At 41.0% G+C, this 13829-nt stretch overlaps 2 protein-coding genes across 2 annotated transcripts; both read left to right on the top strand.

Moving 5' to 3' along the window:
• Positions 1 to 575: 575 nt before the first annotated feature.
• LOC138893507 (uncharacterized) lies at positions 576 to 1673 on the top strand. The gene has a single exon (XM_070178112.1). It carries the CDS (start codon positions 576 to 578, stop codon positions 1671 to 1673), a length of 1098 nt encoding a protein of 365 aa, XP_070034213.1.
• A 2-nt stretch (positions 1674 to 1675) lies between these two features.
• Positions 1676 to 5287, top strand: LOC138893508 (uncharacterized). The gene is made up of 6 exons (XM_070178114.1): positions 1676 to 1827; positions 2176 to 2980; positions 3068 to 4111; positions 4198 to 4208; positions 4408 to 4834; positions 4931 to 5287. Exons 1-6 carry the CDS (start codon positions 1676 to 1678, stop codon positions 5285 to 5287), a joined length of 2796 nt encoding a protein of 931 aa, XP_070034215.1.
• The last annotated feature ends 8542 nt before the right edge of the window (positions 5288 to 13829 follow it).

Genomic DNA, 13829 nt, shown 5'->3' on the forward strand with positions numbered 1-13829 from the left:
CGAGTCTATAGATTTTTCTTTTGTAGTCATCACTATTTTTAAGTCCTTGTAATAGAAAATCCAAAAAGATGTCTTTTATTAATGAAATATTGAAAAAAAATCATTTCGCATTTATTTCCCTGAACTACGTAATGATCTGATTCATGCGGCGTCATGATACGTAGGTAATCCCTATAGGATTCGATCATAATCTTAAAATAAAATAGAGAAAAGAAAACCAAAAAAAAGAGGAAAAGAAAAAAGGGAGGGAAGAAAGAAAAGAGGGGCCAAAAAAAGGAAAAAAAGAGAATGAAAATTAAAAGAGCGAAACACAGCAAAAGGAGAGAGGAAAAAATCAGGATTCAAAATTTGGGAAAAGAGCCGGGATGAAACACATAAGCCGTCGCAAAGAATTTAGAAATGTTTAACTACTCAGGTGCATTGCATCCCCAATATGCGATTCCCTATCTGTTAAATGCTTCAAAGCTGACCAAGTTATTGTGTGTGCATAAAAATACAGGTTCTGTTTAGGTGGTTAGTTTGTTAGCATCCTGGAAAGTCACCCCTATAATACCAGATCAAAGTGCAAGGCAGTCATGACTAGCAAAGAGTCGGACACGGGTGTTGTTGACCCGCCGAGGGAGATTGTAGAATCAAAGTCTGAATTGAAAGAGGAGGTCCACAGGTTGAAGCATCAAATGGTAGAAATGTATCAAGCCTGGATCAGGGGGTATCCTCCACCTTCATTCCCCGCTAACTACACAGAAAATCCCGCTTTCATCCCACCACTGGCACAAGCCCAGAATCCCATTACCATTGATCTTTCCCCTCAGCATGCACCTGGTTTTACGCCTTTACACCACTACCCCAGCACCTCGTCCCAAACTTTTCATGCTCCACCAGTCAAAACAACCACATACCCTGCTCCGATATCTGCTCCTGTTTTCGTAGCCCCTTCGCGAGCTACCCTCCACCGATCTTCTAGTGAACCAGTGTTCCAAGATCCAGATACCCAATATTATGCTCCGGAACCAACTTTCAAAGTCACGGATCCTTATTCCTACACCCCTCACTTTGAACCTCCTGTTGAAACTGAGAAACCATCCCGGAACGTGGAGATGGATGAGATATTCAGGAAAATGAAGAGTCGAGAGCAATCTTTGAAGAACATACAAGGGATAGGAAGCCAAGTAAGTGTGGCTTACAAGGATTTATGCTTATTCCCTGATGTCCAACTACCCGCTGGGTTCAAGATGCCCAAGTTTGACCTGTACGATGGACATGGAGATCCCGTGGCCCATTTGAGAGGCTTTTGCAGTAAGATGAGAGGCGCCGGTGGGAAGGACGAATTATTAATGGCGTATTTGAGTCAGAGTCTGAGTGCGGAAGCTTTGGAATGGTACACCCGCCAAGACGCTAGCAGGTGGTACACATGGGATAACTTGGCTCAGGCCTTTGCTCGGCACTTTCAGTACAATATAGACATTATCCCGGATCGCCTATCTTTGACCAAGGTAGAAAAGAAGAGCAGTGAGAGCTTTAGGGAATATGGTTTCAGATGGAGAGAACAAGCTGCACGGGTCAATCCTCCAATGGAAGAATATGAGATGGTCGAGTACTTTCTTCAAGCCTTAGAACCTACTTATTTTGGCCATTTGATCTCAGCCATAGGTAAGCCTTCAACGATGTGGTAAAGATGGGAGGAATGGTGGAAGAGGGACTCAAGTCAAGCAAGATCATGAACTACTCTGCCATAAAAGCAACCACACAGGCAATTCAAAGTAGTACCGGAAGCCTGTTAGGCAAAAAGAAGAAAGACGATGTCGCTATGTTTGTCTCTGGATCAGGGTGTGGCCCAAGGGGTTCGCCTCACCAGTACACCCAACCTCGACCCCAACCTCAAGCCTACACCCAAGCTCCATATAATCCATCCCAATATTATTTCCCACCACAAGACCCTCAATATTCAGTCAGACCACCCCAATACCATGTTCACCATGCACAGTCATATGCGCAACCCCCTCCTTACCCGCAATGGCGTGCTCCAACTCCACAAAATCCTTATCCACCCCCACAACCATACTGAAACCCTACTGGTCCAATAATTCGATCAAGGCCGGATTATAGAAAAGATAGGCAGCAGCGGAAAGAAACCTTCACCCCTCTTGGAGAGTCGTATACCAATTTGTTTCAAAGGTTGAGGCAGTTGGATGTTTTGAGGCTGATTGAGCCAAAGACACCAAATCCACCTCCAAGGAACTTTGATTATTTCCTCAGATGCGCATATTGTTCTGATGCCCCAGGGCACGACACAGAGAAGTGTTGGCATTTGAAGAGGGCGATCCAAGAGCTTATTGATACAAATCAAATTGCGGTCCAGAACACAGAGGCACCAAACATCAAGCAAAATTCTTTGCCGGCCCATGCAAAGACATATATAATTGAGATAGTTCATAAGGATGGGAAGCCCAAGAATTCTTCCAAGTCTGTCATGATGATCCGGGCTAGCAAAAGTAATCCAGTTAAAGCTCCAGATTCTGCAAAATCAATGCCCTTGACAGTTGAAGGGGTGTCGGAGAAGCTAAGCTCGCTCAACGTGAAGCCATCTGTATTGGTTGTGAAAGGGCCTCCGATTGATGTTGAAGCGAACCAGGAAAAGCAAAAAGTGATCGTACCAGGGGTCCCGGGCAAGCCTGTTATAATCGTGGAAGGGGCTCGTATTACCCCCGTTATTATTAAGCCAGTGACCCAATTACCAATGGTTGACACAAAAGCCGTCCCGTGGAATTACAAACAGGTGATAGTAACATATAAAGGGAAAGAAGTAGAGGAAGAAGTCAATGAAACCAGAGGACTGACTCGTTCTGGGAGATGTTTTACCCCAGAGGAACTGAGGAAAGCCAAGCCATTTAAGGATGGCCACATCCCAGTAAAGAAGCCGGTCACCGAAGAAGAGGCTGAAGAGTTCCTGAAAAAGATGAAAATGCAAGACTATTCCATTGTGGAGCAGTTAAGGAAAACACCAGCTCAGATCTCTCTTCTGTCTTTGCTGATACATTCAGATGAACACCGCAAATCCCTGATGAAGATTTTGAATGAGGCCTATGTTCCTGATAAGATCACGGTAAACAACTTGGAAAAGATTACTAATAAGATTTTCGAAGCAAACAGGATCATTTTCTCAGATGATGAACTTCCTATGGAGGGTACAGAGCACAACCGAGCTCTTTATCTCACAGTGAAATGCGAGGATTCTACTGTCTCAAGGGTACTGGTTGATAACGGTTCTAGTGCAAATATTTGCCCTCTGTCCACTTTGCAAAAGTTGAAGATCGGCACTGAAAGGATCCACATGAACAATTTATGTGTTCGAGGCTTTGATGGAGGAGGGAAAGATTCTGTCGGTGATATAATGCTCGAATTGTCAATAGGGCCAGTTGAGTTCACTATGGAGTTCCAAGTGCTAGATGTGGCTGTCTCCTACAACTTGTTGTTGGGTAGGCCCTGGATACATGTTGCCAAGGCAATCCCGTCTTCTCTGCATCATATGGTAAAGTTCGAATGGGACAGGCAGGAAATAGTTGTGCACGGTGATGAGAACTTATCTACTTACAATGACACAATTGTTCTATTTATTGAAGTTAAAGATGATAAAGGGCCTTGGGTTTACCAAAAGTTCGAAACAGTGTCTGTCGAGAAGATTCCTGAAGGAGAATGCATTCCAGGTTCGAAGCTACCATCCGTGTCTGTCATGGTAGCAAATGAAATATTGAAGAATGGTTTTGTGCCGGGCAAAGGCCTGGGTTCATCTCTGCAGGGTATTGCACATCCGGTGTGTCCACGTGAAAGTTTTGGTACATTTGGTTTGGGATTCACACTCACAGGGAAGGACGTGAAAAAGGCTAAAAATTTGAAAAGAAAGGTATCGTCACTTCCTAAGCATGTTCCACATATCTCCAAGTCTTTTGTCAAGTCAGGGGTCGCAAAACGCCCAATATCAGAGGTACCAAAACCTGTGGTCGACTTTGATGAAGAGCTGATCAAGAGGTTCCAGAGTCTGTTTGATGAGGTTAATACGGTGGAAATTGGAGAATGTTCCAGTAATGTCGATATGCATCTTGTTGGGCCAAATGTGAAGCTTAGCAATTAGAAAGCTACTCCTCTCCCCACCCGGAAGGAGTTTTGGTAGTTTGCTTTGTTTTTCTTTCTGTTATCTAGGTTATTCCAGGGTTGTAATCCAGATTTTTTATTTTTTGCTTGTTTCGATGTACAAACCATTCTATCCTTTTATTTTCAATGAAATACAACTTCATGTTTTCCATTATTCCTGATAGCGTTTCATTTTTATTTTTTTTCTCTGTACAATTCTTTTTATGCTGGTTTCAATGATATGACATGCATGAGGAATTTTCAGCCAAATCTTAAAAGCCAATCTAATTCTGAAATAACAATCCAAGAAGTAGAGTGTGATGATGAAACAGAATATGATGAAGAAGCAGCATTTGAGGAAATCAGTAGAGAACTAAAATACTTTGAAGGAAAACCCAAGCCTAATTTGAATGAAACTGAAGCAATCAAATTAGGAGATCAAGATAATGTCAGGGAAACCAAGATAAGTGTACATCTGGAACTGCAAATCAAGGAAGAAATAATCAAAGCACTGTTTGAATACAAAGATGTCTTTGCATGGTCGTATGACGATATGCCGGGTTTGAGCACTGATTTGGTAGTTCATAAATTGCCAATTGATCCTGCATTCCCTCCTGTCAAGCAAAAGTTAAGAAAGTTCAAGACTGACATGAGTGTGAAGATTAAAGAAGAAATCACAAAGCAACTTGGGGCAAAAGTCATTCAGGTCACTCAATATCCCATATAGTTAGCTAATGTGGTGTCAGTACCAAAGAAGGATGGTAAGACCAGGGTGTGTGCTGATTATTGTGATCTCAACAAGGCAAGTCCAAAGGATAACTTTCCGTTGCCGAACATCCACATTCTGATTGACAATTGTGCCAAGCACGAGATCGGGTCTTTTGTGGATTGTTATGCGGGATATCACCAGATCCTGATGGATGAGGAAGACATAGAAAAGACAGCATTCATCATGCCATGGGGGGCATATTGCTTCCGGGTAGTGCCATTCGGTTTGAAGAATGCTGAGGCAACTTACATGAAGGCAATGACTACCATATTTCATGACATGATACACAAGGAAATTGAGGTTTATGTAGATGATGTGATCATAAAGTCAAAGAAGCAGTCCGACCATGTTGGATACTTGAGAAAGTTTTTCCAAAGGCTTCGCAGGTAAAACCTCAAGCTCAATCCGGCAAAATGTGCATTTGGTGTCCCGTCCGGGAAACTGTTTAGGATTCATAGTCAGTCGATGCGGTATTGATTTGGACCCATCAAAGATAAAAGCCATCCAAGAATTACCACCGCCAAAGAATAAAACCGAGGTGATGAGCCTTCTCAGAAGGTTAAACTACATCAGCGGGTTTATTGCTCAACTCACGACAACTTGTGAGCCCATCTTTAAGTTGCTGAAGAAGAATGTTGTGGTTAAGTGGACTGATGAGTGTCAGGAAGCATTTGATAAAATCAAGAGTTACCTGTCAAACCCACCTGTGCTGGTCCCACCAGAACCTGGGAGACCTTTAATTCTCTATTTGACGGTCGTGGATAATTCTTCTGGTTGTGTGTTGGGTCAACACGACATCACGGGCAAGAAAGAGCAAGCCATTTATTATCTCAGCAAGAAGTTCACTCCTTATGAGGTTAAGTGTACTCTTCTTGAAAGGACATGTTGTGCCCTAACTTGGGTAGCACAAAAGTTGAAGCATTATCTGTCATCCTACACTACTTACCTCAGTTCTCGCATGGATCCTCTAAAGTATATCTTTCAGAAGCCTATGCCCACAAGAAGATTGTCAAAGTGGCAGATTTTACTCACAGAGTTTGACATCATCTATGTGACTTGGACCGCGATGAAAGCCCAAGCCCTAGCCGATCACTTGGCCGAGAATCCGGTGGATGAAGAATATGAGCCACTGAAGACTTATTTTCTTGATGAAGAAGTGATGTATGTTGACGAGGCTGATCATGATGAAAAGCCAGGTTGGAAACTCTTCTTTGATGGAGCTGCTAACATGAAAGGTGTCGGAATAGGGGCTGTACTCATTTCTGAAACAAGGCATCACTACCCCGTAACAGCTCAGCTTCGATTTTATTGCACTAACAACATGGCTGAATACGAGGCATGCATTCTAGGTTTGAGGCTAGCTATAGACATGGGAGTTCAGGAAATATTGGTTTTGGGAGATTCAGATTTATTGGTTCACCAGATTCAGGGAGAATGGGAGACTCGGGATTTGAAGCTCATACCTTATCGACAATGTTTGCATGATCTTTGTCAACGATTCAGGTCAGTAAAATTCAGGCATATTCCCAGGATTCATAATGAGATCGTCGACGCCTTGGCTACTCTGGCGTCAATGTTACACCATCTAGATAAGACTTATGTCGACCCTCTGCATATCCAAGTCCATGATCAGCACGCTTATTGTAATGTGGTTGAAGAGGAAATTGATGGTGAACCTTGGTTCCACGATGTCAAGGAATACATCAAGTCAGGGTTATATCTGGTACATGCCACAGGTGATCAAAAGAGAACCATTCGACGTCTAGCTAGTGGATTTTTCTTAAGTGGGGGAATCTTTTACAAGAGGACTCCAGATCTAGGATTACAAAGGTGCATAGATGCTAAACAAGCTTCGACTATCATGGTCGAAGTGCATTCCGGAGTTTGCGGGCCGCATATGAGTGGGTATGTCTTGGCAAAGAAGATTCTTCGAGCAGGTTATTATTGGCTGACCATGGAACGAGATTGCATCAGCTTCGTTTGCAAATGTCATCAATGCCAGGTGCATGGTGATTTGATTCATTCCCCGCCATCTGAGTTGCACACAATATCTGCACCTTGGCCCTTTGTTGCTTGGGGCATATATGTCATTGGACCAATTGAGCCGGCAGCGTCAAATGGGCATAGGTTTATTCTGGTGGCCGTTGATTACTTTACCAAGTGGGTCGAAGCTGTAACTTTCAAGTCTGTGACCAAGAAGGCGGTGGTGGATTTTGTTCATTCAAACATCATTTGCCGGTTCGGAATTCCCAAGGTAATCATCGCAGATAATGTTGCTAACCTCAACAGTCATTTGATGAAAGAGGTATGCCAACAGTTCAAGATTATGCATCAAAACTCCACTCCGTATCGTCCTAAGGCAAACAAAGTTATTGAGGCTACTAACAAGAACATAAAGAAGATACTTCGTAAGATGGTGCAATGTTCCAGGCAATGGCATAAAAAATTACCTTTTGCTTTAATGGGTTATCGCACTACTGTTCGCACTTCAATAGGTGCAACTCCCTATTTGCTGGTATATGGAACTGAGGCAGTTATACATGCGGAAGTTGAGATTCCATCCCTACAGATCTTTGCTGAAGCTGAAATTGATAATGATGAGTGGGTCAAAACCCGGCTAGAGCAATTGAGTTTGATTGATGAAAAACGATTGGCAGCAGTATGTCATGGTCAATTGTATCAGAAAAGAATGGCAAGAGCATACAACAAGAAGGTGCACCCCCGGAAATTTGAAGTGGGTCAGATGGTATTGAAACACATCCTTCCACATCAGGCTGAAGCTAAAGGCAAGTTCGCCCCAAACTGGCAGGGGCCGCTCATTGTGACAAAAATGTTACCCAATGGTGCTTTGTATTTAACAGATATAGAAGGCAAATGTGTAGATATGGCTATCAATTCTGATGCAGTCAAGAGGTATTATGTATGATTTCTTTGCTTATCTTCAATCACATTCTGTACTTGGCATGTTCAAAGTTGGATTGACGAAGGCATTTTATTCTGCTACCCCAAACACTTTTATCCTTTGTTACCCCCTTTGTTTTTAGCCTTATTTATTTTCTTTCATACCCCTCTTTTGGAATCAGAAGTAGAGTTAGAAATAGAAAAGGAAAAAAGAGAGAAAAAGAAAAAAAAAAAGAGAAAAGAAAGAAGAAGAAGAAGAAGAAGAAGAAGAAAAGCAAAATAACAAAAATAAAACTCTTATGTTTGAACTACGTTCGACCTGATTCCTTTTAAGGATACGTAGGCAGCCTTACACGGTTCGGTCCCATCAAAATAAAAATTCAAAATTCCCTATATTCGAAGAAACTGGGGCAGAAGTTTTAGTTTTGTAAAAAGATCTGATTCCAAAAGTTGTAATTTTGAATCCCTTCATCTTAAATTATTTTGAGCCTGCATGCTACCTTTTCTTTCTAACCCTTTCCAAAACCTACACTACAGTCCAAAGAAAGACCTTCTGATCAACTTTGAGGATGCCAAGTCAAGTGAGATGGAGGTATGATTTACATCATGGGTAGCACTTTTGTTCATAGGCACAAGGAAAAGTGAATAAATGAGAGAGTCTTATTGGTGAAAACCCTCAGGGGCACCATAGGGCGATGGTGAGTCGAGAGAAAATTCAAATGAGAGAGTCTTATTGGTGAAAACCCTTACGGGCACTGTAAGGCGAGAGTGAGTTGAGAGAGGAGCAAATGAGAAAGGCTTGCTGGTGAAAACCCCTCGGGGCATTAAAAGCTAAATGGGGTTCAAGACTTTACAGAGAAATTGAATTATGGAAACCCCGATTTTGAAGTATGAAGATATGACATGAACTAAAATGTGATTAGTTGGATGGATTAGGCTGATTAATCCGAAATGCATGTCATGATTATTGGAGCCAGTTGCTTCATTCAGATAAGTCTCTTTTCCATTTTTCTTCAAATAGTTATCTCTTTTTCTTTTTTTTTTCCTTTTTATTCCTAATTCTCGAAGTCACTTCGCTTCGTTTCTTTTGGGTCTATTTTTCTAAGTCTTTGTCAAATTAGTCTTTGTTAAGCAAGAAAGAAAGGACTTCAAAGCTCATTACCAGCTTTTTATTTGCACCAAGTGAAATTCGGCCAGGCACATCACAAGTGACATGATTTAGAATGAGCAATGCGGTGGTAACTAAAGTTCAGGTGGTCAAGTGATTCGTGAATTTGTAGGAAACGCAAAGGTTCAACAGTTGTCAGAATAAAAGTGCCATATGACGAGTTGAGTGTAAAGGATTCAAGTTATTCAGAGGTTTTATGGTCGAGGTCCGATCAAAAGGTCAAACAATTCTTTGTAGCCCAAAGCAGCTAATCAAAATAAAGCAGGGTAGTGGCGGAAGCAGACACTTTCAGCAAGGATGCCACAAACTAACCGCCATATTTTTAAACTGACAAAATTTTCTTTGTTTTAGGCAGGGGCAAGAAATCTTGTTTGCTTTTCCAGGAATCCCCCATGAGGAAAGCATGTTCCAGATAAGTTCAGTTTTAAGTTTTCAGGACCCTCCTGGATAATGGGAGTTAATTTTAACTGTTCAGGACCCTTCTGGATAATGAGATTTAATTTTAGGTTTGCAGGACCCTCCTGGATAATGGGATCTAGTTTTAAATTTTCAGGACCCTCCTGGATAATGGGATTCAACTAACACTCAAGAATGTTCCTGGCATAAACTGGGGTAGAAAATTTTCTCTATTTTGTCTATGTTTGTCATGATTACAGGCTCCCATCTGAAGAACGAGGGAATTCATTTCAGTTTTAAGTCAGCATCAGGCGCCCACTTGGAGAACGAGGGAATTCATTTCAAGTTTTAAGTCAACATCAGGCGCCCACCTAGAGAATGAGGGAATTCATTTCAAGTTTTGAGTCAGCATCAGGCGCCCACCTGGAGAACGAGAAAATTTATTTCAAGTTTTAAGTGAGCAGACGCCCACCTAGAGAACGAGGGAATTTATTTCAAGTTTTAAGTTATCAGGCGCCCACCTGGAGAATGAGGGAATTAATTTCAAGTTTTAAGTCATCAGGCGCCCACCTGGAGAATGAGGGAATTTATTTAAAGTTTAAAGTCATCAGGTACCCACTTGGAGAACGAGGGAATTTATTTAAAGTTTTTAGTCAGCAGGCACCCACCTGGAGAATGAGGGAATTTATTTCAAGTTTTAAGTCAGCATCAGGTGCCCACCTGAAGAACAAGGGAATTCATTTCAAGTGTTAAGTCAACATCAGGCACCCACCTGGAAAATGAGGGAATTTATTTCAGGTTTTAAGTCAGCATCAGGGGCCCACCTGGAGAACGAGGGAATTAATTTCAAGTTTTAAGTCAGCAGGAGCCCACCTGGAGTACAAGGGAATTTATTTCAAGTTTTAAGCCATCAGGTGCCCATCTGGAGAACGAGGGAATTCATTTCAAGTTTTAAGTCATTAGGCGCCCACCTGAAGAACGAGGGAATTTATTTCAAGTTTTAATTCATCAGGCGCCTACCTGAAGAACGAGGGAATTCATTTCAAGTTTTAAGTCATCAGACGCCCACCTGGAAAATGAGGGAATTTATTTAAAGTTTTAAGTCATCAGGCCCCCACCTAGAAAACAAGGGAATTTATTTCAAGTTTTAAGTCATCAGGCACCCACCTGAAGAACGAGGGAATTTATTTCAAGTTTTAAGTCATCAGGCGCCCACCTAGAGAACGAGGGAATTTATTTCAAGTTTTAAGTTATCAGGCGCCCACCTAGAGAATGAGGGAATTCATTTCAAGTTTTAAGTCATCAGGTGCCCACCTGAAGAACGAGGAAATTTATTTCAAGTTTTAAGTCATCATGCGCCCACCTGGAGAACGAGGGAATTCATTTCAAGTTTTAAGTCATCAGGCACCCACCTAGAAAATGAGGGAATTTATTTAAAGTTTTAAGTCATCAGGCGTCCACCTGGAGAACGAGGAAATTTATTTCAAGTTTTAAGTCAGCAGGCACCCACCTGGAGAATGAGGGAATTTATTTTAAGTTCAAGTCAGTCGCAGGCGCCCACCTGGAGAATGAGGGAATTCATTTCAAGTTCAAGTCAGTAGCAGGCGTCCACCTGGAGAACGAGAGAATTCATTAAGGTTTTAAGTTAGCACAGGCGCCCACCTGGAGAATGAGGGATTTTATTTCAAGTTTTAAGTCATCAGGCGCCCACCTGGAAAACAAGGGAATTTTATTTCAAATTTTAAGTCAGCATCAGGCACCCACCTGGAAAACGAGGGAATTTTATTTCAAATTTTAAGTCAGCAGGCGCTCACCTGGAGAATAAGGAAATTCATTTTAAGTTTTAAGTCATCAGGCGCCCACCTGGAGAATGAGAAAATTTATTTCAAGTTTTAAGTCATCAGGCGCCCACCTGGAGAACGAGGGAATTTATTTCAAGTTTTAAGTCATCAGGCGCCCACCTGGAGAACGAGGGAATTCATTTGAAGTTCAAGTCTGTATCAGGCGCCCACCTAGAGAACGAGGGAATTTATTTCAAGTTTTAAGTTATCAGGCGCCCACCTGAAGAACGAGGGAATTTATTTCAAGTTTTAAGTCATCAGGAGCCCACCTGGAGAACGAGGGAATTTATTTAAAGTTTAAGTCATCAGGCGCCCACCTGGAGAACGAGGGAATTTATTTCAAGTACAAGGCATTAGCATGCACTCACCTGGAGAATGAGGGAATTCATTTTAAGTTTCTAGTAATTACCAGCCGCCCACCTGGAGAACGAGTGAATTCATTTCATGGTCAAGTCAGAGAGGCATCAGGAGCCCGCCTGAAGAACATGGTCAACTTTCAATTTTCAAGTTCAAGAAGAATCAGGAGCCCACTTGGAGAACGAGGGAAGTCATTTCAGAATTCAATTCAAGTTAGAAGTAGCAGAAGCTCGCCTTAAGAATGCAAGTCGACAGTCCGAGATGACCGAAAGAAGAAGTCTCAATCCAGAATAAAAGAAAAAAAAAAGTGAATTCAAAATGCAGAAGCAGATGAAAAGATATGGGCTGCTCAAGACATGACTGAAGTCGCAAGCTTTGCATGTCCCGTCTTGATCCGAAAAGCCGAAGAAGAATAAACTAGCACATGCAGCTAGCAAGCATCGAGGTTCAGATCAGAGTCTGCATGAAAAACCAGCCAAGACTTATCACGCTTCAAAAGACTCATAGATAGGAATCTTGTAACTCGTAGCTGATAGGCTTAGTTAGTCTTTTTCATTTTGACTTTGGTGTAATAATGAGCTCAGCAAGCAGTAAACAGCAGCAACAACAATGAAATCACAACTTCTCGGTAGTCCCAGCTACTTAAACTTCCAGAACTACACTGACCTGATGCCTTTATAGCCAAGGATATGTAGGCAACCTACGAAGCAAGGTTCGGTCAAACTTTTCAAAAAACGCTTCCCATGGAGTATCTAAACAGGCAAATATTGCTCGTAATTGCTCACTTTATCTTTGCCCGAAAACTCTTCATGTTTTCGAGCAGATAGGGGCAGCTGTGAGCACCTAATTTTTGCCCTAATATAAAATTACTCCTAAAAAATCCAAAAAATAGCTTTAAATTATTTTTCTATATTTTAACTTAGTTTGCTTTGTACGAATTCATATTTTATGCATTTTTAAGTTGCATTTTAAATCCTAAAGAAAATACAAAAATATTTTGAATTTTTACATTTTTTTTGAAATTTTAATTACATAATAAATTACATTTGTAAAACACTAAAATACCAAAAAATACATTAGTAACTCTACATGCATTTTTAGGATAGTTAATTAATTAGGTCATTAGTCAATTAATGAGTAAAATATATATAATAGTTTAGCCACACAAATTAGTTTAGTCAAGCCCACCCCTTTAGAAGCCCAATTTTCATGACCCACCTGGCCCAACCAGATCCCCCCTCTCTTTAAAACACCCATTTAACCAAACCCTAAAAGGGAGACGAGACCAAATTAGACCTCTCCCCTAGAGAAAAACCAAAAACGGCGCCTCCCCCTTCAGATCTTCTCTCTATCTTCTTTCTCTCAAAATTAAAAAGACATACTCACACAAATGCCGCATAGACACAAATAGAAACAGAGGGAGAGAACTCATCTGGACATTAAAACCGGAAAAAGAGGTCCAAGAATCTTTTCGAAAAAATTAAGAAGAATTCCCAACAATGTCATTGACCTAAAGTCAGTAAACTCTAGGAATCAAAAAAAGCTAAGCTGACAAAATATGGGGAACGTATCGGAATATGAATTCGGGTTCGGTTTCTACCTTTCCTCAAATCGTCCTCAGTTCAATGGGAATCGATTGAGTTGAGATCTCAATTTGGTCGATATTTCATTTCTGCTGCTAGAAGTGGTTTTGGTCTCATTTGCTGTTCATTGCTGTTTCAAGTAGTTGTAGTTGTTTCTTATTTCTGTCTATTTCTTCTCCAAAGCCATAGATTTATTTTTCTTTTGTCTGCTTTGCTGCAACCAGGTATTGAATCATGACTGCAAGCCTTTGGATCTGTCTAAGTATTGAGCTCATTTATTTTGTAATAAAATATGGATTGGTGCATTAATATGTGTTTGATTTTCTCCATGACTATGTTTGTTTGGCTTGAATCATGATCAATAGGTTCTGTTCCTAGAGTAATGAATTAATTGCGTGCTTAGTTTACAGTAGTACAATTGCTCTAGTTATTCGATTTCCTGGTTGTTAACAGTATATATATTGGAGAATGGAATTGGAAGTGGCCTACTACTGAAATTTTGCTCATTTCTTCTTTGCTATAAATGTTGAAGCTAAAAATTAATGAATAAGTTAGATACGTTAAAACAAAAGGCACGAGGGGTATAAGTCCATTAGTTGATATTTAGTTTGTTGTACTATTGTTTGATTTGAAAGAATAACATACCAGTTAATAAAGTTGATTGTGATGTAAGAATCGAGAGTCAA

This window comes from Nicotiana tomentosiformis, chromosome 6, assembly GCF_000390325.3.
Source record: "Nicotiana tomentosiformis chromosome 6, ASM39032v3, whole genome shotgun sequence".
Classification (NCBI taxonomy): domain Eukaryota; kingdom Viridiplantae; phylum Streptophyta; class Magnoliopsida; order Solanales; family Solanaceae; genus Nicotiana; species Nicotiana tomentosiformis.